Source organism: Diabrotica virgifera, chromosome 6, assembly GCF_917563875.1.
Source record: "Diabrotica virgifera virgifera chromosome 6, PGI_DIABVI_V3a".
NCBI lineage: Eukaryota > Metazoa > Arthropoda > Insecta > Coleoptera > Chrysomelidae > Diabrotica > Diabrotica virgifera.
In genome coordinates this window covers 142,087,591-142,112,907 of record NC_065448.1, presented here as the reverse complement: position 1 = coordinate 142,112,907, position 25,317 = coordinate 142,087,591, and the positions used below count along the sequence as shown (strand labels likewise).

The 25,317-nt window shown below is 32.3% G+C and overlaps 1 protein-coding gene across 4 annotated transcripts in view; it reads left to right on the top strand.

The window, feature by feature from the left end:
- LOC114336756 (spectrin beta chain, non-erythrocytic 1) overlaps nucleotides 1–25,317 on the top strand; it is a 415,003-nt gene that overhangs the window by 325,557 nt on the left and 64,129 nt on the right. For all 4 annotated transcript variants that reach the window (XM_028287129.2, XM_028287131.2, XM_028287128.2 and 1 more), the window contains exons 12-18: nucleotides 4,913–5,052; nucleotides 12,662–13,165; nucleotides 17,742–18,189; nucleotides 18,249–18,467; nucleotides 21,025–21,321; nucleotides 21,387–21,532; nucleotides 24,524–25,110. In XM_028287129.2, coding sequence (XP_028142930.1) covers nucleotides 4,913–5,052; nucleotides 12,662–13,165; nucleotides 17,742–18,189; nucleotides 18,249–18,467; nucleotides 21,025–21,321; nucleotides 21,387–21,532; nucleotides 24,524–25,110 — 2,341 coding nt within the window. The remainder of the gene's footprint in view (nucleotides 1–4,912; nucleotides 5,053–12,661; nucleotides 13,166–17,741; nucleotides 18,190–18,248; nucleotides 18,468–21,024; nucleotides 21,322–21,386; nucleotides 21,533–24,523; nucleotides 25,111–25,317) is intronic.

The window sequence follows — 25,317 nt, the reverse complement described above, 5'->3', positions numbered from 1 at the left end:
AATCAAGTCGTTTTCTGTACAGACACTGAGGCGAATAAAATGAACAACCGTGTATATAAATAAATATATACATACTATAATTATATTTTAATATTTATTCACAAATTTATATTTTATGAAAATATTTATCAAAATATATTAGTGTTAACTTTTAGTCCTGTCGCCAGGGGGGGTACAACGGCCTCGTTAATTCAGATGGACTTACTCAAGTTTTTTTTATGTATTTTGACCCGTAGAACACGAATTTTTTGGGTAACAGTTGATCCGGATGTCGATAAGATTGTTATAGACCAAGAACTTGAGGAATCAAATAACAGCGATTTTTGGCAAAACAAAACAATATTTTGTATTTTTTGGGCCATTTTAAGTAAAAAATATTTCTACAAGTTTTTTCGTAGGATGCACAGTTTTCGAGATAAACGCGGTTGAACTTTAAAAAAATCGAAAAATTGCAATTTTTGAACCCGAATAACTTTTGATTAAGAAATAAAATAGCAAGTCTGCTTACCGCATTTGAAAGTTTAAGTCAAATTATATCGGTTTTGATTATTTGCATCGGTAAATATTTATTTTTTTATTGTTTAACAAAGCTATAAACACGTAGGGTTTCCCGTGCTTTTACATGCGTTTTAACGCATGTAACGTAGAAATAGTCTTGATTGCACTAGTACCTATTCTACCTACTCGTTCGATTTTAAATGAGAAATCATAGAAACATCACTCACGCACTAGTTGTTTGCAGCTTTGTTTAACAATAACACAATAAATTTTTAGCAATGCAAATAATCAAAACCGACATAATTTGACTTGAACTTTCAAAGGCGCTAAGCAGAATTGCTATTTTATTTTTTAATCAAAAGTTATTCGGGTTTAAAAATTGCAGTTTTTCGATTTTTTGAAAGTTCAACCGCGTTTATCTCGAAAACTGTGCATCCTACTAAAAAACTTGTAGAAATATTTTTTGCTTAAAATGACCCAAAAAATACAAAATATTGTTTTGTTTTGCCAAAAATCGCTGTTATTTGATTCCTCAAGTTCTTGGTCTATAACAATCTTATCGACATCCGGATCAACTGTTACCCAAAAAATTCGTGTTCTACGGGTCAAAATACATAAAAAAAACTTGGGTAAGTCCATCTGAATTAACGAGGCCGTTGTACCCCCCCTGGCGACAGGACTATTTGTAAATGAATGTTGAATAAAAAAATCCATTTTCCAGAATTTTCCGATTTTTCCGGTCAATGAAAATTAGCTAGTTGTTATTCTTTCGTCGAGTTACCACAATTTAAAAAAAATTGAAGGCTCTACGTTCTCTGGAAGCTGAGATATTATAAAATTTTTCAAGCACTCCAAATTGAACTTTCTATAGCAAAATCTCGACTAGAGAAACTGGACTCCGACATTCTTCCATATCACACGGTCGCAGCTCAGTCAGCGTGAATAACTTGATTTTAAAGGGTTATTACTCGTTTTAAATAGAAGATATTTCGTACTTATCAATTGTCATATAAAATATAGATATTTATTACCATGCTGTGAAAATTTCAACTCTTAATATTTATAAACAATAGAGATGTGATTTTTCAAAAAAAGTATAACTTGGCTATTATTGGTCCTAGAAAGTTTTTTTTTCATTTTAATGTGCATTTTTTTACCAGCTTTTTGATACAACCAATTATAATTATTTATCAGAAAAAATAACAAAGATATTCTAATTGTTTATAAGGAAAAAACTTACCATTTTTTTAACGACTTGTTTAACAACATTTAAAAAACAAATATATTATTTTTTTTAACTTTCTTAGTATTTTTAGTCTTTAAGTAGTCATTGCACTTTGCCAAAAAGCTCTGAAGACACTCCTTGGGCAACAATGATTGTTTAAACATTCGATGTCTGGGATAAACATTTAACATAACTTGTAAACTAACAAACAGATCTGCTGAGATTTTGTAAACTAATAAAGGCACTTAATTACCTCATGATCAAGGTATAATAAGTTCCTTACGGCCTATTCGGTAAAAGTTATTAACATTTCCAAAATAGTGCAAAAAACGTGGTTTTTTGCAATTATCTCGGTTAATTCTTTATGGATTTTAACTTGTAAAAATTCAAATTAATCGTTTTTTTTGTGATACACAACTTTCATAATACAACTTTTGCTGTAAATATGATACTGAAAATGCTATAGGCAAAAACAATATTTTCTGACTTTGGCATTTTTTTATAAAAAAATGAGGTCGATTTACGAGTACCTCTGTATGTATTTTTAATTAACTATATCCTCCCTACGATTTAGCACCTTGAAATACCTGTATTGATTTTTTTCCCGTTTTTATTTTTCTACCCTGGTCTAATTGTGCGGTCGCCATGCGCGACTACAGATTTTATTTCCAATTTTTCGGAGAGTGGTTCTACTGTCCCTCAGGGCCCCCCGCAAGGCTGAGCGGCACCCGCGTGCGGTGCATATTTTAGCGCCCTTTAAATCTGCCACCTATAATCTAATTATAAAATAAATCTATAATTTTTTTATTTTTTACTCGTAATAAAACAACAGAAATTGCAAGAACATTTGTTATTTTTCTTGTAACTAATTTACGGGTGATGGCAAAAAAAAAACAAACAAAAACGTTAATATATTAGTTAAAACTAGAAATCGATATCTTAAATCTAAATTGAATTAAATGGGTGTTTTTCTAATCAAGTACATTCAAATGGGAAATAAGCCACAATTTTACCTAAAAATGATTTTATTAACGTTTCGACGCCCAAGTCGGGTGTCGTTGTCAAAATACAAAATAATGAATTAAATTAAATTAAAAATAATTATTTTGTATTTTGACAACGACACCCGACTTGGGCGTCGAAACGTTAATAAAATCATTTTTAGGTAAAATTGTGGCTTATTTCCCATTTGAATGTACTTGATTATAAAAATGCCACAAGAAAATAGCTTCAGAACAACATGGGTGTTTTTCTAGATTTGACTGCAGCAAATTTTTTATAACATCTTCAAAGTCAATTTTATTGACGAGCTCTTGCTCTACAGCTAATATTGCCAAACCAAATAATATTTTCTGTGTCATAGTAGACCTCAAATAATTTTTAATTAACTTTAATGAAAATGATCTCTCACCAGAAGCAACAGACACAGACAGGTAAAGTGAGGATGATTCTTCATGAAATAGTGATATTTGGCAAAGATGAAGTTAGATTATTTTCAAATATGCGTATATTGAAGAATATCAAGAGAATTTGATGAGTTAGGTCATGAGAGTATGTACATAATTATATAGCTTTTATTTCGCTACATAAATCAGTTGCATCAATCTTTACTCTCGCCTCCGACTTAACTAGATCAGTTATCTTTTGTTAAAGACCAAGACAGTTTTTTAAAATATCATTGTCATTTAATGTAAAAATATCTCTAACAAAACAAAAAAAAAATCATAATCCGACATCATATCAAATCGACTATTTAACGAACTTAATCAATTTTATTCTAAAAAAAAAAATAATATTTTAAACGCGGTTTTTTGATCTCTCATCTCTATGTTCATAATTGAAAGATCTTGTTCAAGATCAACTGCTAATTTTTCCGCTTGAGCAATTATTCCCTCAAAAACATTTTCATCTCTAAATTGTTTAAAATAATATGTGTTTTAAATAGTTTTGGCATAAGTACTTTAATGTTAATTGTTACACTTTGCGTCATTTTGCTTACAATATTAATCTGTAATAAACATACCAAATAATCACAATATTTACAAATAAATTTAAATGATTAGATATTTAATAGTAAAGAACTCGCTTTAGAATTCTTCTGCTCTAGAAGTCTACTTGCTCATAGAATTTAACAAATGGTAGTTAGTTTAGAAATTAATATAATGGTACCTACATAATATTTTTATATTATTATCTATAACTTTTTATACAAATACGCCATCAATTATTTATCAAATTGGGTGTTTCTATTAAACTACAATTTATTTAACCTAAAACCCAACCTAACCACGCACCGTTAGGTTTTTGAAAATTTAATTTTCAAATTTTAATTTCTCCCCTCAAAAAAAACCCCAATGCCAAATGTTTATGAAATTATTTCATTTTCAAAAATCCACGAAAGATTCCAATCTGGACAGAATATTACAATCCAAAAAGTTTTGACCTCTAAACAAAGTATAACAATTTATGGATACTGCAAAATAGGTATTCGCATATTATATTGTTTTAAAAATACAATAATAGGTAATTATTAACAACAAGTATAAAATAAGATTTTAATTAGTTTTTCAATATTTTATTTTTCAGATTTCTCTAGGTGTTCATCAAAAATTTAAAATTAAAATTGTATAAAAAATTAATATCGCGTTAAAATAAATACTTCTTATTTTGCCTTCGGTTTTGGCGCCCTTTTAGGGTTGCGCCCGCGTGCGTCGCACGCGTTGCACGCCCGGTTACGGGGGCCCTACTGTCCCTCTTTATACTGTGCTAACGGTGTTAATTTATATATGGCTATATTTATATATAACCTGTAGTGCTGTTAATTTATATATGGCTATGTATTTATCGCACTTTTTCCTTGCAGATTATGGAAGGATAGGTTATAGATGTAAGGGAGAATTTGTTTCCGACCTAAGAAATCTTTTAGATTTTTGTTTTTACATATTATTTATTTGGAAATGGAGTCTCTTAGGTTTCGCCTATCTTTTATTTTGAATTATTTCATATTAATTTGCTTACTCAATAGTTAGATTTGGTTTGGAACCAGAGCACACCACAGGCCGTTATGATGATATCAAGAGGTTGAAACATATGTAAACAGATGGTGGTGGTCTTTGAAACAAATTAAATCTTAACTGTCTTTATTTGTTTTCTTTTAATTCATATTTTTGGTTTTTTTCTGCTTTTTAGAGCTCACTTGATGAGGTTGAAGCTTTGCATAAACAACATAGGGCTTTCGCTAACACATTAGCTGCTCAAGACGATCGTCTGAACGCTTTCGCCAAAAAGGCTAACACTCTAATCGCCAAACAGCATTATGACGCTGCAGGGTAAAGTATTTGATATATTTATTAGGAGATTCCGAAAATAATTAATCTGGATATTCGTAATTTCATAATACATATACAGGGTGATTCATTAAGAATGTGCAATCTCTGAGTTGTAGATTCTAGACCTCAAAATATTAAGATTTAACCCAAATCACTTATATAAAATGTGCCTCGTTACTGAGTTACAGGGTGTTCTATTTAAAAATTTATAACCATTTTTACCCAGTACTTTAAAACTATTTGACATATCCTTGTCATACTTTGCAGAAAGTGTAGTAGCCGTACACCCTACTAAATTATGATAAACAAACGTTTCTGGCTACTACCAGAGGCGTACGACAGGGGACAGTGCATGGTTTACCCTTCCCAAATTCTACGCCACTGGCGAAATTGCTATTTTAGCACAATATTTAGATTTTCCAATACTTTCTATGTAAATAATATACTCTTCATTCGTAACGTTAAGGTCATTAGTTTTCGAGATATTTGAAGTTGAAAATGAAACTTTACAGTTATTTTGATAATGTATTGTGCCCCTTCATTTTTAACTTCAAATATCTCGAAAACTAATGATTTTATCGATACGAATGAAGAGTATATTATTTGCATAGAAAGTATTGGAGAATCTAAAAATTATGCTGAAATGGCAATTCCATCAGTGGCGTAGAATTTGGGAAGGTTCAACCATTCATTTTCCCCTGTACGCCTCTGGTATTAGCCAGAAACGTTTATTTAACATAAATTAGTAAGGTGTGCAGTACCTACACTTTTTAGCAAGTATGATACGGCAATTTCAAATGCTTTTAAAGTACTGGGTACAAATAATTTTTAAATTTTTAAATCAAACATCCCTATTACATAAATATTAACTATTTGTATCCAGTATTTTAAAAGTATTTGACATATCCTTGTCATACTTAGCAGATAGTGTAGATACTGTACAACCTACTAAAATATGTTAAATCAAACTTTCTGGCTAGTACCAGAGGCGTACGACAGGGGAAAGTGAATGGTTGACCCTTCCCACATTCTACGCCACTGGCGGAATTACTATTTTATTGCAATTTTTCGATTCTCCAATACTTTCTATGCAAATAATATACTCTTCATCCGTACCGATAAAATCATTAGTTTTCGAGATATTTAAAGTTAAAAATGAAGGAGCACAATACATTAATCAAAATAGCTATGCCGTTTCATTTTCAACTTCAAATATCTCGAAAAGTATAAACAAATGAGAGTATTACTTACATAGAAAGTATTGGAAAATCGAAATATTGTGCTAAAATAGCAATTTTGCCAGTGGCGTAGAATTTGGGAAGGGTCAACCATTCACTTTCCTCTGTCGTACGCCTCTGGTAGTAGCCAGAAAAGTTTATTTATCATAATTTAGTAGGATATACAGTACCTATATTTTCTGCCAAGTATGACAAGAATATGTCAAATAGTTTTAAAGCTCTGGGTAGAAATAGTTATTAAATTTTTAAATAAAACACCCTGTAACTCAGTAACGAGCTACATTTTATTTAAATGATTAGGGTTAATCTTAATATTTTAAGGTCTAGAATCTACATCTCAAAGATTGGACATTATTAATGAATCACCCTGTATAGACTAAGAACCGCTATAGGTGAAATTTGCTAATCTTTTAGGCACGATAAGATCCTATAACTTAAATAGTAGAACCTAAAAGAAAACGTTTGAACACTGTGCCGTCACTTTTTAGTGGCACATGCGTCGACAGTGGCACATCAAACTTTTCACTTATGGAAGGGATAAATAAATCAACAGAGACCCTCCCTCACTCCCTGAATTCAATTTTATTTTTATTTTTTAAGTTCAATGTGATACAATTAGGCTCAGCTTAATTTTATCACGCAACCCCCTTCCCACTTCTCCCACCATCAAAAAATGCATTTTTTGTTTTTATTTTTTTAGGTGGGATGCAATCAATTTTAAAATTTCAAAAAATTCATAGACATAGTTGAGGATTTTCCAAATCATGTCTATTTTTTATAGATCAGTAGGTTGAGTACACATAACCTCAAAACAATTTTAAAATATTTTTTTTTTTTTTGAAAAAGCGTGTAACTTTTTTTGGAGTTGGTTGGAGGACTATTTTTTTATATTTCGTGTGTTTTATCAAACACTATGTTTTAAATTTTTTTCAGATTTTTCCGTAAGGTTCGCTATCTTCAAAAATTCAATAAACTGTTTTTTATGGGGTTTTTAGGAGGTTGGACGTGTTTCTCCTATTTATAAATGTTACAAAGGACTTAGTTACTTTAATTTATATGTAAGGTATACAAAAACATTGATTTAATCTATTTTTAAGTCTATAGACTAGGTAAAATCCCCCAAAACCCCCCAAAAAAACAGTTTTGTGAATTTTTCAAGGGGGCGAACTTTACGGAAAAATCTAAAAAAATTAAAAACACAGTGTTAATAAAATACACAAAATAGAAAAAAAAATAGTCCTCCAGCCACCTCCAAAAAAAAAGTTACACGCTTTTTTCAAAAAAATATTTTAAAAATTTTTTGAGGTTATGTATATTCAACCTACTGATCTATAAAAAATAGACATGATTTGGAAAATCCTCAACTTTGTCTAGGAATTTTTTGAAATTTTAAAATTGATTGCATCCCAGCTAAAAAAAAATAAAAACGAAAAATGAATTTTTTGATGGTGGGAGAAGGGGGAAGGGGTGGCGGGATAAAATTACAATGATCCTAATTGTTTAATCACATAGAACTCAAAAAATCAAAGAAATTGAATTCTGGGAGTAACTGAGAGTACTTTTTAATTTATTTATCCCGTCCATAAGTGGAAAGTTTGATGCGCCACTGTCAACGCATGTGCCACTAAAAAGTGACAGAACAGTGTTCATACGTTTTCTTTTAGGTTCTACTATTTAAGTTATAGGGTCGTATAGTGCCTAAAATGATTAGCAAATTTCACCTATACCGGCTCCTAGTCTAATATACCGGGTGTCCACTTATATTGTCCCCCATTTTAACTGCCTATAACTTCTAAACGGCTCAAGAACGAAATATGCGGCTTTCGCTGAAATGTTTTGTTTTAGTAAAAGTTTTGTCTGAATGGATTGAATTTTTTATATCGCTTTCAAATACGAAAAAAAATGGCGGATTTTTGAAAAATTTGTTGACTTTTTTTTAATGGAACACCCAGTATATTTTTTTGTAAATTGAAAGAAAGGTCATTCACCTATCCAGCGATATAAAGTTTTTCAAAATCGGTTGTCAAATCACTGAGTAATTAATTTTTAAAATGAGGGGTGCAACGTGGATATCACATATCTAAATAACATAACTGAGCAAAATGATATTATGTTATGTGATTTCCACATTGCATCTCTCATTTTAAAAATTAATTGCTCAGTCATTTGGCAATCGATTTTAAAAATTTTTGTATCGCTGGATAGGTAAATGATCGTGTTTTCAAGATACAGAAAAATATACTGGGTGTTTTAATAAAAAATGTCAGCAACGTTTTTTTTTTCAAAAATCCGCCATTTTTTATTTAAAAGCGATATAAAAAATGATCACTTACCTAAAAACTTAAAAAAACGGTCATTTATCTATCCAGCGATATAAAAATTTTAAAAATCGGTTGTCAAATGACTGAGCAATAAAACTTTTTACTTTGAGCAATAAGACTTTTTAAAATGAGAGATGCAATGTGGAAATCACATAACTTGGTTAGTTATGTCATTTAATTATGTGATATCCACGTTGCACCTCTCATTTTAAAAATTAATTACTCAGTGATTTGACAACCGATTTTGAAAAACTTTATATCGCTAGATAGGTGAATGACCTTTCTTTCAATTTACAAAAGAATATACTGGGTGTTCCATTAAAAAAAAGTCAACAACGTTTTTTTCAAAAATCCGCCATATTTTATTTCGTATTTGAAAGCGATATAAAAAATTCAATCCATTCAGACAAAACTTTTACTAAAATAAAACATTTCAGTGAAAACCGCATATTTTTATCTTGAGCCGTTTAGAAGTTATAGGCAGTTAAAATGGGGGAAAATATTAGTGGACACCCGGTATTTTATATCTTCGTCAGTTCCTAAGTCTTTTGAAATTAGTATTGAAATTATTGAATAATTATTGAAATTATTGAATATACTACAGCGTTGATTAGCTCTCTATATAAGTATTAATTAAGGAAGGTATACATTAAGGAACTAATAATTATAAAGAATCATAACTGTCCTGCAGCAAAGATCTGACATTGGCCCGCAGAATAAGGCTAATTAAATAGTTCAGAGAAATAAGGAAAAAAAATATCCTGTTGGTGACACAACCCCCTCCAGGCCGAAACCAAATTTTTTGAGTAGTATGGACATCTATAATAATAACCTATATGTTTCCTGCAGCCGATTTTGGTGATATACATAGTTATAAACAAATGAAGATAAAAAAAAACGGTAAATTTTCGCTTTTTTCGTCGATAACCAAAAAGTTAAGTATTTTAAACAAATTTGAGAGTGAGAAACTCATAAACCGTATAAAAAACTTCAATATGGCGTTCGCTGAATATGTCTATCCTTATTGGTTGCTTAGAAAATTGCAAAATAAATCATAAATTTTGAGTTTTTATAAATATTCATAACTTATGTAAAAATTAACTTAGAACGTTCTTATCACACGAAATGCTGAGGCTTCTGGTGCTTAAATCATACCCTAAATGTCAAAATAATTGGTCAAAAAGATTAAAAGGTATTTAATTTGTTTATCCCAAATTATTTTTTTTTTGGAACGCTGTAAGTCAGAAAATGATGAAGTTACACTAATACTTTGGATAGTTTATGAAAGAAGAAGATATATGCTATTAATTTAATTAAAAAAAAAAGAATGTGTGTGTACTTTGTACGCACGTAAGAAGTTATACTTCTATTATATGATTATATGATTATGAACGAAATTAATATACTTTTTATTTATATTTTATTTAAATATTAAATTAATTTATACTTACTACTTCTCAAAATTTTTTATTAAAACAGTGCCAAAAAACACATTAAAAATGCCACAAATGATTTCTGAACATTATTTGTCGGAAAAATTTTTAACTAAATACGTATTTTCTGAAAATAAAATTATATAATAAATATACTTACAATCATAAAATGTATAAAAAAAATAAAAAAATAAAAGTTTCTATTGGGATTCGAACCAACTTACCACGCGGCTGGTATTTGCGTTGTATTGGGATTCGCCCGCATTAAAACTTCGCCACAGAGACAGCTTGTCATTATGTGCGAAGATCGTCTAACTAAACAGATTAACCTTTTGACATCTTTAACTTATGTAAATCAAATTATTTTGATTTTGAATTGAAATGATTTAGAATTGAAAAAATACAACAAAACATAGAGTAAGAAGACAATATATTAGGTGAATATTAAGGTGTAAAATAAAAGTATTACATACTACTTATGTATTTTGGTAGGTTCAAGGTAGGTATCGGAGCCCGTATAACGACTAATAAATTTCGCAATCACTTGCGTCGTGCAAAGTGGCTATGTCAAATATCATAACAAAATTTGATCAACTATTTATAAAACACTTACCAGTGAAAGATTCTTTAGCTTTGAATAAGCGAGATCTGCGGCACTCATACTAGGCACAGTTTGATGAGCTTTCACATTGGCATGCAACAATCATCTCTTCTATGTAAATAAGTCCAAAAATATAATATGAAAACTATTTAAAAAGGCAGTATAACCATTAACTAACTTTTTGTTTGTTGTTTCTCTTCCTACAAATTTTAAAACGCAACAAGCATACATTATAACCAAACCATGCAGTCCCACAGCTGTGCCACAGCTGCCATATTGGATAATTTTTGTCATGTCATTTGAACATCCTATCAGAACAAAGTTATAATGCGCATGCGCCCGGTCGCTAGGTTTTCCCATATAAAATTTCACCGTCATTACGCCCGTAAAGAAGTATAACTTCAAAAATGACAAAAAGTAATTCTAAATACTGCAAAATTATTTTGCAAAAACATGTGAATTAAAAAAAGGCGGGGCTAACTTCGTCCCTAATTGTCCTAGGACAATTGTTTTTCTTTCTAAATGTGTATAAAAATTCAGTCTTTCCAAATATGAAAAAATAATTTTTCTCCGGGTAACAGTTAAAAAGTTATTCTAATTGTTTATAAGTAAGCAAAAAATCGACGTGTTTTTGCAAAATAATTTTACACTGTTTAAAATTACTTTTTGTCATTTTCTTTTAATTAAGTCAATAGTATAAATGTTCTTCTTCCATAAACTGTCAGAAGTCTTACTGTAACCTCATAATTTTCTGACTTATAGTGTTGCAAAAAAAATGAATTTGGGATAAATAAATTAAATAACTTTTAAACTATTTGCTCAATTGCTTTGAAATTTAAAATATAATTTAAGCACCAGAAGTCTCAGCAATTCGTGTAATAAGAAAGTTCTAAGTTAATTTTTACATAAGTTATGAATATTTATAAAAACTCAAAATTTATGATTTATTTTGCAATTTTCTAAGCAACCGATAAGGATAAACATATTCAGTGAACGCCATATTGAAATTTTTTAGACGATTTATGAGTTTCTGACTCTCAAATTTGTTTAAAATGCTTAACTTTTTGGTTATAGACGAAAAAAGCGAAAATTTACCGTTTTTTGATCTTCATTTGTTTATAACTATGTATATCATCAAAATCGGCTGCAGGAAACATAAAGGTTATTAATATAGATGTCCATACTACCCAAAAAATTTGGTTTCCGCCTGGAGGGGGATGCGTCAGGAGAAAAATCTTATTTCTCTGGACTAAAATGTTATGTGGTAAGTGTGCTTTACTGTGGAGATGAACTATGAACATTAAACCGAAATTCAATAAAGCAACTTAACGCTTTTCAAATGTGGACATTTAGAAGAGTGTTAAGGATTTCATGGCCAGATAGAGTCGCGAATATAGAAGTGTTAAGGAGAATAGGCAGAGAGAGCGAAATGAAAAACAATAAAAGAAAGGAAATTGCAATATCTCGAAGATGCGATGAGGGGCGAAATATACAACATCTTGAGACTCATAATTCAAGGAAAAATAGGGATAATAGAAGCGTAGGAAGGGGACGCGTTTTGTGGTTAAAAAACCTGAGAGAATGGTTTGGTTGCAGGACCGAATAGCCATGATTATTGCCAACCTTCGTCGCCGAGATCATTAAAGAAGAAAAATTATAGATGATGGCATAGTCAATCTGATATCTTGATAAAAATAATACAGACATTTTCCTTGAATTAAAGGTTCGGATCATTTCACAGCACACCATTAGTTTAAAAATAACTTTCTCTATTTTAACAACTTGAAAATGCCACAGATTTTATCAGTGTATCAGTGATTTAATATTTGCTAGCGGGATAGTGTGTTAAAATTTTTTATCAAGACTAAAAAAGAAGATTTAAGAAATTATTTCAAGCCTGTAGTTTATTTTATCTTTTATTTTAAAGTTGAAACAAATATCTACTATTTATTTAAATAGTTACATATTAGCTGTAATAATTCTATACTGTTTTAAGTATATTTTTTTGTTCAACAGAATCGCAGACCGCGTCCAGCAGGTACTTGAAAGAAGACAAGCAGTTAAAGATGCCTCTCAAAAACGAGCAGATGCTCTAGATGCCTCCAAAAATTACCAGGAATTCTGCGCAGAAGTGTATGATCTACGAGCATGGATGGCGGAAAAAATCAAAACAGCTTCCGATGAAAATTATAGAGATCTTTCTAATTTAGAACGCAAAATTCAGAAGCATGAAGCATTTGAACGCGAGCTGAGATCAAATGAAGGTCAGCTTAGAACGATTAACAAATTAGGAATGGCGCTCATTGCTCAAGACAGCTACAGGAAAAATGAGGTGGGTAAAACTTTGAAAGAACTCAACGACGAGTGGCAGAGGTTAGTGGATACTTCACTGCAAAAGGGTAGAATGTTAAGGCAAGCTGTAACTCAACATGAATATAACAAGAGTATTGAAGATGTAAATAACAAACTGAACGAGATTAATGAAAAGATGAATAGTAAAAACGTTGGAAGTGATCTAAGGTAAGTTAAACAGATATCTAACATAGTTTATTAGCCCAATTCAAAGTTTTTTATTTTATTGCAAATAAAAGAAAAATGCAACAAAAAAGTCAAATACTTACATTAAAACTACCATTGGGTAACAGGATGTGACGTGTGGATGATCAACTAGGTATAATCCAAATCAGAGTATGTATAAACCCAGCAAATAAATTAACAATATCTAAACCATTTTCGCTAGTTTGATTACCATAGCACATACTCGATGGTGGAACATGAGAGTTGCGTTTATTATTGATATATTTCCAGAAAGAACAAGAATTTTGAAAAATGTTAGTCTCAATTTCTATTACATGACGCCTTTGTAAATTCTTGCTAACCTCTTTACACTGTTCCCTGAGACCGGAAAAAAAAGATAGCTCTCATCATCGCCAGTCAGCTTAAATTTTTTATGTGCTTTTTTCTTCTCATATATTAAATGTTTTAACTCTGATGTAAACCATTTGGGATAAGTGGATGTTTTAAATTTTTTTTGTGGTATAATCAACTCAATTAAATAAAATAAAATATCATAAAAATCTTTAACCATGCCATTAATGCTTCTGTTAAGAAATAATAAATTCCAGTCAACTTCTGCTAAATAATAATTTAAAGCAACATAATCCCCATTTTTAAAGTCAAAAAAGTACTCTTCATAATTAAGAACAGATTCATTTAATTTAATAAAACATTTCGCCGGTTAGATATCGTATTAACCTGGTATAAGTCACAAAGATTAATGGTATTACATAAGTCGTTAGCTGGGGAGTTTTGGTTAGCCTGTACCGTGGTACCATAAAGACTGTTACCCCAAATTACATCAGGAAAATTATAATCCCCACAAATTATTAATTTACAACCCGGAATATTATTATACAGGGTGTTTCATTGGGAAACGGAAATACTTTAATGGTGAATAGAGGTCACCAAGGCGGTTCTAGGTATACTAAATTTTTTGCCCTACCGACTTTTATATCCGAGTTACAGGGTGTTTTATCGATTTTGCTCATTTCTTTCCTAAGCCATAACTTTAGAACCACCCTGTATATTTTTTTAATATTTGGTACACATTCAAAACCCAAACGACCGACATACTAATCACAAAAAAATCCAGGTCCGTATTAACAAAAAATAATAAATCATTCAAGTTAATGAATAAATACTAATTTTAAAAATAATCAGTTATTATTTACAGCATTAGAAGGACTTACTTACTAATCACAAGAAAGGTCCAGGTCCGTATTAACAACAAAATACAAAGTAATTCTGACGTTGAAAAAATACCCTGTATATTGAAATTTTTAAAATACGTTTGCACACCTGAAGAGGCCACGAAAAACTAAGTTAAATGTCCCGCTTTAATTTTTTGTGCAGACAATTTAATGACATTATGTACTTTTGAAAGTATATCGAGATTTTTATTATGAGTTCCCAGAGTTCTTAAAAATTTCGACATAATTTCAAAATTAAATTCATTAAATTGCCTGGCCAAAAAATTGAAGCTAACGATTAAACTTAGTTTTTTGTGCTCTTTTCATACCTATGTGCAAACGGATTTTGAAAATTTCAATATACAGGGTGTTGTTTTAAGGTTACAATTACTTTATATTGTTTTGTTAATCCGGACCTGGATTTTTGTTGTGATTTGTAAGTGGGTCATTCGAATGTCGTAAATAAGTATTGATTATTTTTAAAATGGGTATTTATTCAATAACTTTAATAATTTATTGTTAAAAGTGCTTTAAAAATCTGCTTTTTAATTTCAGTGTTCTTAAAATTATCAATATATTTAATTTCAAAATTAAAGTCATTAAATTTCCTTCACGAAAAATTAAATCAAACCGATAAACTCAGATTTTTGTGGTCTTTTCAAATGGGCAAACAAATTTTGAAAATTTCAATATACAGGGTGTTGTTTAAAGATCACAATTATTTTATTTTTTTTTTGTTAATCCGGACCTGGATTTTTCTTGTGATTAATAATTGGGTCGTTCCAATGTGGTAAATAAGTATTGATTAATTTTAAAATAAGTATTTATTCAATAGCTTTAATAATTTATAATTAAAAGTTAATAATACCTTCTTCCTAATGTCAGAGTTCTTAAAAAATTCAATATAATTTTAAAATTAAAGTCTTAAAATTGACTGGCCGAAAAATTAAAGCGAACGATTAGACTTAGTTTTTTGTGCTCTTTTCAAATATGCAAACAGGTTTTCAGAATTTCAATATACAGAGTGTTGTTTTAAGGTCACAATTACGTTATAATTTTTTGTTAATCCGGACCTGGATTTTTCTTGTGATTAGTACGTCGGTCGTTTGGGTTTTGGATGAGACACATGTGTACCAAATATCAAAAAAATATACAGGGTGGTTCTAAAGTTATGACTTAGGAAAGAAATTGGCAAAATCGATAAAACACCCTGTAACTCGGTTATAAAAGTCGGTAGGGCAAAAAATGTAGCACACCTAGAACCGCCTCGTTGACCTCTATTCACAATTAAAGTATTTCCGTTTCCCAATGAAACACCCTGTATATATATTCAATGCTGTCACAGTGATCCATATATACATTCCTGCCAGATGCAGGACGTAAATAAACACCACCAAATACGACAATTTGACCTTGGCACTTAAGTGAAACAAAATTTTGCTCAACACTATTTTGAGGAACGAAAACTTCACACACTTCCAAATGTTTAGCAACTGCTAGTAATACTCCACCACCACGTTGTTTAACACTAGTATTATCATTTCTATCACTTCTAAAAATATTGAAGTCATCTAACCCCAATTCAGCATCATGGAATTCAAAATTTAACCAAGTTTCGACTAAAATAATCACAATGTAATCGGAGCATGATACAGCCTGGCTTAAATCCTAAGTTTTGTTCTTAAACCACCCACATTTTGAAAATACACTTTAGTATAGTTCTACCACCATTCCGACCACTTACACTACTTTTTGATTGCTATTTTTGATAATTTATCTTTTCTTTGTTCTTACTAATTTGTCGGAGATAGCTAGGACAGTTTGTATCAAATACATGATGACCTGGATCAACACCATCGATTTTCATTACATCCTTCGCATAATTACAGTTAGAACAAGAATAATTAGTACTGTTGCACATAAAGGACATGTATCCTGTTAAGCTTGACATTTATCAAGAAAATGGCCGAATTTCCAACAGCGAAAACATCTCATCACTTACAAATTCAAAAAATTTGTAACTGTTCCAACCAATATGAACTCGATCTTTGTTTGAAATTAAGTAGTGAAATTCATTAGAGGACAATTTAACAATTACATTCATACAATCATTGGTACTTTTTATAGATTTAAATTTATGAATTATTTTAGCTTCAGAACTAATAAAATCTTTCGGTAAATTCTGAGATGTAAATTTATTTATAAAAACGTTAGAGTCAACTACATCGTCTGAGGATACATTAATTATTTTAATTTTAGGATTAGCTAATTTTCCAATTTTAATGTCGTAATCATCACCAAGTTTCACTGTATTCTTTAGATTTACCAAGGATTGTTTATCTTGACAGTGAATCATCAATTTGCCTTGGGTGCCTTGTTTTACTTCAGTTAATGTGACATTAATGTTATTAGGATCCACTTTTTGTGAAAGAAGACTTTGTAACGGAACTGTTTTGATTCAGGTTTTTAGGTTTAATTATCAATGGTTCAGTTTTATTCTCTTTAACTACATCAGACCATGAAGCATAACTAGGTTTATTGGATGCTAATGAATCCGAAGATTCTAATAAATTAATTAACTTACTAGTTCTTTCGATCAACTCTTCATGTTTGATATTCGATAAATCACCTCTGCCACTAGTAAAAACCCGAACTTTGGGCAAAAAATTATTGCAGAACCACATAAAATTATCAGCATCCTGTTTCAACTTAAGAAACTGATCCTTGACTTTGGCACAGTTCGTGTGATAACATTCACAACAGAAATCGCATTTAACAAGCTTGGTATTAACTATAAAATTATCCGAGCATACGGCACAAGACCGGCCGCCACCAGACATGACTACTGACTGTCACAGACTCAGTAAAACACGGGTTAAGATAAAATAAATGTATTCTTGTTATTTATCTACAAAGTAAAATTAAAATGATAAAATAAAACAACTGTTCACTACACGGTTATACGGACTTTGTTTAATTACGAGCGAAGCATCTCTTAACTACAGAGTTCCTTCGCCCAGATTGGCTTACCAGTTCAGTACACTAGTTAGCCAGGGAGCCTAGAGCTTAACGCCGCAAGACTGACTATTCTTCTTTGGCTCTCTTCTTAAATACCATTTCGGCGGCGCCTCACCTGACATCCATCAGTAATGGAGTCTAGTGGGAGTGCATTGGAATTGATGTGCGCTCGGTACCTTTCCAGTGATCCGCTGAGAGGCCCATCGTTACAAGACAGAGTCATTCATATCTACACAAAAATAAGAAGAAGAACTATCTACTTATTTAAATATAAGTTAAATATAAACTTTAGTTTTGTTACACAATTAAAATATTTTGTTATTTTATAGGTCCTGTCGTGAATTAATGAAACATCATGATGCTCTAGAAAGTGACATCGCTTTTTGCGCTACCCGTATAGAAGAACTCCGTAGCCAAAGTCAAAATTTACACGAGGAAGGGCATTTTGACTCACCTGCTATTATAGAAAATGTGGAAGCTATCTTGAGAAATCTACAAGAACTCAATGCCCCATCCCAAGACAAGCGTGCAATTCTTGAAGAGTCATTAGAATTTCACAAGTTTGGTTTTTCAATCGATGCCGAACTGCAATGGATCAAGGAACATCTACCTCTAGCCTCTTCACAAGATTTGGGACAAAACTTACACCAAGCACAAAATTTGTACAAGAAACATAAGAAACTGGAAGCTGAAATTATTGGACATCAACCAGTTATAGACAAGACTCTTGAGACGGGTCAGGCATTAATTGATAAAGATCATCCCGAGGAAAAACAGGTATGACCCTTTAAAACTTGTGGAAATTTGGATTTTTTTCTATCTGATTTTTATTTTAGATTCAGGTCTTATGTAATACTCTAGAGGAAGCTTGGCAGGATCTTAAGGACAAAACTAATGCAAGGGCGCAACAACTTAATACTTCCCTTAAGGCCCAACAATTCTTCTTCGAAATAAATGAAGTAGAATCTTGGTTAAACGAAAAGGATAATGTATTAGCAAGTACTGATTTTGGAAGAGATAGAGATTCCGCAACTAAATTATTGTCCAAACATAAGGTAAGTCAATAGGACCAAATATCATTAAAAAGCTTTTACCACCGCTGAGACAAACATATTTAAACTTTTTATCGAATATTGTAAATCTTCTTCCTAATTTCGCTAATTTATTTATTTAGCGTATGACTTACATCATAGAGTAGGTAATTCTATTAAATTAAATTTAGACTTATGCATTATACAATACATACCAAACAGATGTCCAGGCTTTTTATATCTTCTATTGACCCTTCGTTTGCGATTACAAAGTCTGTAGGGCGCCTGTGTATGCTCTGAGTGGATAGTCCTGTCTGATCGTCTGTCTTGCAGCGCCGCAGTCACAAGAAGGAGCGGGAAGTTTACCCCATCTGCAGAGGGAAATCTTCCACACTTTGTTCTGATTCTGTTAAGGGCTGGGCTGCCCAAATCTTACAGGGACGTTCAAATTCGCCAGGTTTGCCTATGATGTCCAGTAGACTATGGTAATGCGGATGTGTCTTACTTAGCCATTCTTATCTCCATTGTGCATTTAAGTCAAAATTGGTTTGATGTAGCCCTTGAGTGGAGACGTATCCTGGATCGGAGACGGATTCCAAGAATATTGGGGATGCCATTGTGGACAAGAAGTTGACAACTATCCATAACTTTGTTATATTCTTTAACCAATTCATATTCGCGGCGTAGGTTGGGTAGTGCTATGTTAATAAGGGTGGGTAGCCACATTGTAGGGGTGGGCACAATCGTGTCTGTTATCATAAGCATAGGACGGTTTAGCTGTATGTCGACCAGGTGGGTATGCCTGCTATTTAACCACAGAGGTGCACAGTATTCTGCCACGATATATGTTAATCATAAGGGTCTTAAGGTTGATGCTGTAGACCCCCATGTAGTGCCGCAAAGTTTCTGTATTATGTTACGTATTTTTAGTTGTGCTGCTGTTTTCGTCAGGTGTTTTCAGAATGTCAACGGTATGTGTAGAGTAACCCCAGGGTATTTTGGATATTTATTGTGTTTCAACAGTTTGTTATTAAAATACACTCGCAATTCTCTGTTTGCCAGCCTGTTGTTGATATGAAAAGTTGATACTTCAGTTTTTGTAGTACTTGGTTTAGACAAGGCGAAAACGGCGGGTTCGTTGGGAAAAATATTCCCAAAAATATTTGCATAATCACATTCGTGAGACATCCCAGAATAAGATTCAAGAAGTCGCCCACGTGAAAAATGGTCCTATTTTTTTTAACAATTTTTTTTTTAATCAAATTGCAAAAATCAATATTTTTGGCCTGGACAATTTTTTTAGATTTTTTGGACCATTCTGGATAAAAAAGGTCTCTTATAATTTTTCTGTAAAGTGGATCGTTTTCGAGTTATAAGCAATTTAAAATTGAAAAAAAAACGAAAAATGGGGATTTTCAAAGCTTAATAACTCGGTTAAAAGTTATTATTATGAAAGTCAGAAAGTGACTAGATCAAAATTTAAAGTCTCCCCTACAAGATCCTGAAGAAATTTTTGTTATTATTTTATTACTGAGCTGTTATTTTTAAGTAATAATAATGACCGCCATGCAAGTGTTAGGCGGCCGTAAACGCTGAATGCGAGATAGATGCCATTCCGGCAGTCCAATTGTGCATCTTACTCTCACTCACATTTACAGCCGCGTCAATACGATCTAACCGCTCATTCGTATTAATTAAAAATAACATCTTAGTAATAAATTAATGACACAAATTTCTTCAGGATCATGTAGGGGGGGGGGGGGCTTTAGGCTTTGATTTAGTCACTTTCTGACTTTCATAATAGTATTTTTAACTGAGTTATTAAGTCTTGAAAATGGCCATTTTCGCGTTTTTCAAATTTTAAATTGCTTATAACTCGAAAACGATCAACTTAAGAGAAAAATTAGAATGGTCCATTAGAATGGTCTCAGAATGGTCCAAAGAATCTAAAAAAATTGTCCGAGCCAAAAATATTGACTTTTACAATTTGATTAAAAAAAATTGTTAAAAAAATTTGGACCACTTTTCACGTGGGCGACTTCTTGAACCTTATTCTGGGATGTCTCACGAATGTGATTATACAAAAAAATCTCATGGGAATATTTTTCCCAACGAACCCGCCGTTTTCGCCTTGTCTAGTTGCAATCTTCATTTCTTACAGTATTCGCTGAGGATGGATAAGTCATTCGTGAGTGTGATTTCTGTAGTTTCTAAAGATTGGTGGCTTGTTGCAAAGGTCTAGTCGTCAGCATATTCAAACTTCTTAGTTTCGGTTTACAGGCATGTCATCAATGTAGAGGCTGAAAAATAAAGGGGCAGAACCCTGTGGAAGACCATTATTAAGTTTCATCTATCTACTCGTCTTCTTTCCCATTATTACCTGGAAGGTTCTGTTTGTCAGCATGATGTCAATGAGGTTAGTTATCGTTCGCCAGGAGATAATACGGTGGAATTTGTATATTAATCCCTGTCTCCAAACATTATCATATGCTGTTGTTAGATATATGAATGCTGTTGCTGTTGAAAAGAAATACATATTTCGCTAAAACATACTTGTATTAATATTATAAACAATTTTTAGGCTTTAGAGTTAGAACTAGATACGTATAACAATATTATATCTGAAATGGGTCATGGAGCTCAAGCCATGATCAAATCCGGTCATCCAGAATCGAAATTAATTGCCGAAAGACAAACAGCTATTGAACACTTGGCCCGAGCTATTCAAAGAAAAGCAGTTACTCGTCAGCAAAAACTAATGGAATCTCTATTTAGACATGAGTATTTCGTTGAGTCAGAAGAACTCGAAAGTTGGATTGCTGAAAATCTCCAACAGGCTTCGTCAGAAGATTATGGTCAGGATTATGAACATTTATTGGTAAGTTCACTAATATGTACAAGTACAATGCAAACTAATTTAAAAACAAAAACTAAATTTTCCAGCAATTGCAAACTAAATTTGACGACCTTAAACACAGGATTGAGGGAGGCTTTGAAAGGTACAGACAATGTGAAGATCTTGCTCAAAAATTACTAGCTAACGAAAGTCCGTACAGTGCTGAAATCGAAAACAGACAAGATAATTTAGAGTAAGTATTAATTAAAATATAATATAGTTTTATTAAGAAAACAATTGATAGGTCAAGCTCAAGGATCGCAAAGACCTCGGCCTGAAAGAATTGATGCATGAGAGTTGAGAACATGACTCGACTCAAATCAGATCCCACAGCCATACATTCCAGCGCCTGTCCGCTAATCCATTCTGGAGCCATCTGTAAACCAGGTGAGCCTGCTCAGATGAATCAGTACATGTTCGGTTCACCCACTCATCCTGGTCAGGAAATTGAACCAAGAAGGAAGATTAGATGTCTAATTGAAGGGCTTTTCTATCCTGTATCATAGAAAGCTCAGAGCAGTACCGATGGCTTGTCTCCAAATGTCACAATGGCCCATCCGATTGGTCATTTCCAACCAGTATCCAAAACAGTTGAGCCGATAGCCCGCCATGAGGCTGCTGTTGAGCTGGTCCTCTTGGCTCCTGAAATTCCAATGTACGCCAACTGTGGAAGGTGAGCTAACTAGGCCTGGATTGAGGCCAATATTGGCATCGCACAAAGGCCACATACGTCAATACATACTTCATCATGGATTGATATATCCAATGTAGGATTTTCTACTGCAGATCTCCGAAAGCTCTTCCGTACTCCCAGAAAGTTGCAGCACCCGTCTTCACCTTGGAGTCCTTCCATGACAGTTTAGAATCCAGGATCGCTCCTAGGTACTTCACTGACTTGGAGACTCATAAAACTTAACCATAGAAGATAAGCTCTTTGGTTAAACCACGGTAGTTTTCTCAAGATTAATCCCGAGTAACTGCTCCAGACACCATTTTTCAACGAACCTGAGACCCACCTGAGCGACCTTTACTAAAGGTGCACATTTTCCTTTACTAAAGTGAGATTTTAATTCTCTTGTAATTGTCTCCTCATCTCGTATAAAACTGTCTATGTATGTTCATCTTTAAGCTATTTAAACATATTTGTTGAAATAGCTGTACATAGTCATTACTCTTAGGGCCGGTTGTTCGAAAGCTAATCAACAATGATCATTATCAAATATTTAATTACTGTCACCAAAACTGTCAATGTCAACTTTGTTTGGGTTGCTGAAAACATAATTAATTACAATTATGAGATTTATTATTAATTATGTTAATAATTATTGTTATATTAATTGATTATAGTCTCAGAATTGTAATTAATTATGTTTTAGCAACCCAAACAAAGTTGACATTGACAGTAATTAATTATTTGATAATGATCATTGTTGATTAGCGTTCGAACAACCGGCCCTTAGTGCGAAACTATTTTGTTGAGTTTGCGAACTATTTTAAACCAGAATCAAACAGAAATAAATAACTAAACCCAGACAAATTAAGATATTATTGTTTTCCATCAACTGATTAATTACAGTATGCGGCAAACAAACAGTACTGAAAAGAATATTGAAATGTTTATATTTATATATTTAGAATACATAAAATATCCTTGCAAACATTACTCATGACGACATTCCCGATAAAACAGATGTTCAAGATGCCCTTCGTTCAGTTTCAAGCATTTTTCGTAGCATTCACGAAGGTTCTCAATCATGTCTGTGACTTCATGATGTTCATGGCATCAAAAAAAGAATGTGTGTGTACTTTGTACGCACGTAAGAAGTTATACTTCTATTAAGTGATTTCAACGAAATAAATATATTTTAAACATTTTATTTTTATTTTATTTAAATATTAAACTAATTTTAATGCTTACCACTTTCCAAAAATAAAAAAAAGAATAGGAATGGTAAGGATTTGAACCCAAGACCTCTCGATCTCTAGCCCAATACTATACCAATAACGCTACGAGCTCTATATTTATATATCTAGTCTCGGACATAATGACAATTCACGGTAACAAACAGACGAAGTGAAGTATAATAAATATAAATATTTTAATAATACTTATCTTACTCCCGAGGAAAACAAATTCAAAGACACAAAAATTATAATAAATATATTTAATAAAAACATGCCTGTGTGCGCATGCGCGCAGAATAATAAAAATTCATTCCCAATCGTGCCTAAAGAAGTATAACTTCAAAAATCTTGAATTTTAGTCCACAATTCCGGAATGTCCATAGCATCGGTACGAAAAACAACCTCCTTTAACATGTCTTTATGAAGCTATTTCCTTGTGGCATTTTTATAATGAACTATTTTAAATGGGAAATAAGCCACAATTTTACCAAAAAAATTAATTTATTAACGTTTCGACGCCCAAGTCGGGTGTCGTTGTCAAAATACAAAATAATACTCCTTTAACATTCCCCATATGTACGCATCAGGTGGCGTTTGGTCTGGTGAGTGCGATGGGCATGTAAATTGCATTCTAAATCACTGCCACGTGAAATAAGGCGATTCTCAAAATGATTGCTCAGCGTTCGAAAAGACTCCTTGGTCGGACAAGTTGCTCCGTCCTGCTGAAATCACTATTGATTAACAGAGGTTCCTGACATAACAAAATCGCTGAAGATTATGTAGAAATGGCGTGATAATAGCTCTGTAGCGCTCCTGAATCCACGAAACCGTGTTGTCTGCTTATTAATCTTAAATGCGTCAGCTTGAATCGTTTTCGCGACCTTTTCCGTATGGCCGAAAATAGTACTCCACATACAAAAACGCATACGCATTTCAGTATTGTTTATGTTTCTACATACCGTAGTTCTCAGTGAGCCGATCTAATCCATTTCAGACGTTATTAAAAATATCTACCAAATAAACAGTTTAAAATTATGGAGTACTGTTACCAAAGTAATTCTGCATCAGAATGTGTGGATCTGTTCTCTCTTTCTCTCTATCTCTCTTTCTCTTTATTCTAGCATGACTTTCACATATTTGTTCCATTTTTGTATGTGTTATGTGCAATACGTAGATTATATTATTTATAATCGGTAATTTGTAATCAAGCGGTATTTTATAAGTCTCAATTAACACATGAATATGCTCTTGTATTAACAAAATCATTTTTCTTATTTAGGCAGGCATGGGAACAACTTCAAACACAATTAACTTCAAGAGAAGAACGTTTAGAAGCAGCTGGACAAATACACAGGTTCCACAGAGATATTGCAGATGCTTTACAAAGAATTCAAGAGAAAAACGCAGCACTTGGTACTGATTTAGGACGCAATCTTAACTCGGCTCTGACATTGCTTAGAAAACATGAAGCATTTGAAAATGAATTGGTAGTTCTAGAAGCGCAACTTCAGATACTAGTGGAAGATGCGTCTAAACTAAAGAAGTTATACCCGAACAATAAAGTGAATATACAACACCAGCAAGAGGTTGTTGTAGCCGCTTGGAATGATCTAAAGGAACGCACTGATCTTAGACGGGATCAATTACAAGCTAGTGTAGATCTACAGAAGTTTTTGGCTCAAGTTAGAGATTTGTCTAATTGGGCCAATGGGTTAATATTAGCCATGAATGCAGAAGAAAATATTAGAAGCGCCTCTAGAGTACAAGTGGTAAAAAGTGAACACGAGGCTCTTAAAAGTGAGATCGATGCCAGAGAAGATGATTTTCAAGAGGTTGCTGAAAATTTGGCTGCTATGGAACAAACAGGTAAGTCAATTTCATAGACCATTCGGAATCTGTTTAGAGTGGATTGAAGTGAGTCAGACCTTAGATTTTTAATGTTGTTCTAAAGCTGTTTCCTTATGGGATTTTTGTGATTAACTATTCTAAATGGGAAATAAGCCACAATTTAACTAAAAAAATGATTTTATTAACGTTTTGACGTCGTTGTCAAAATATAAAATATTAATAAAT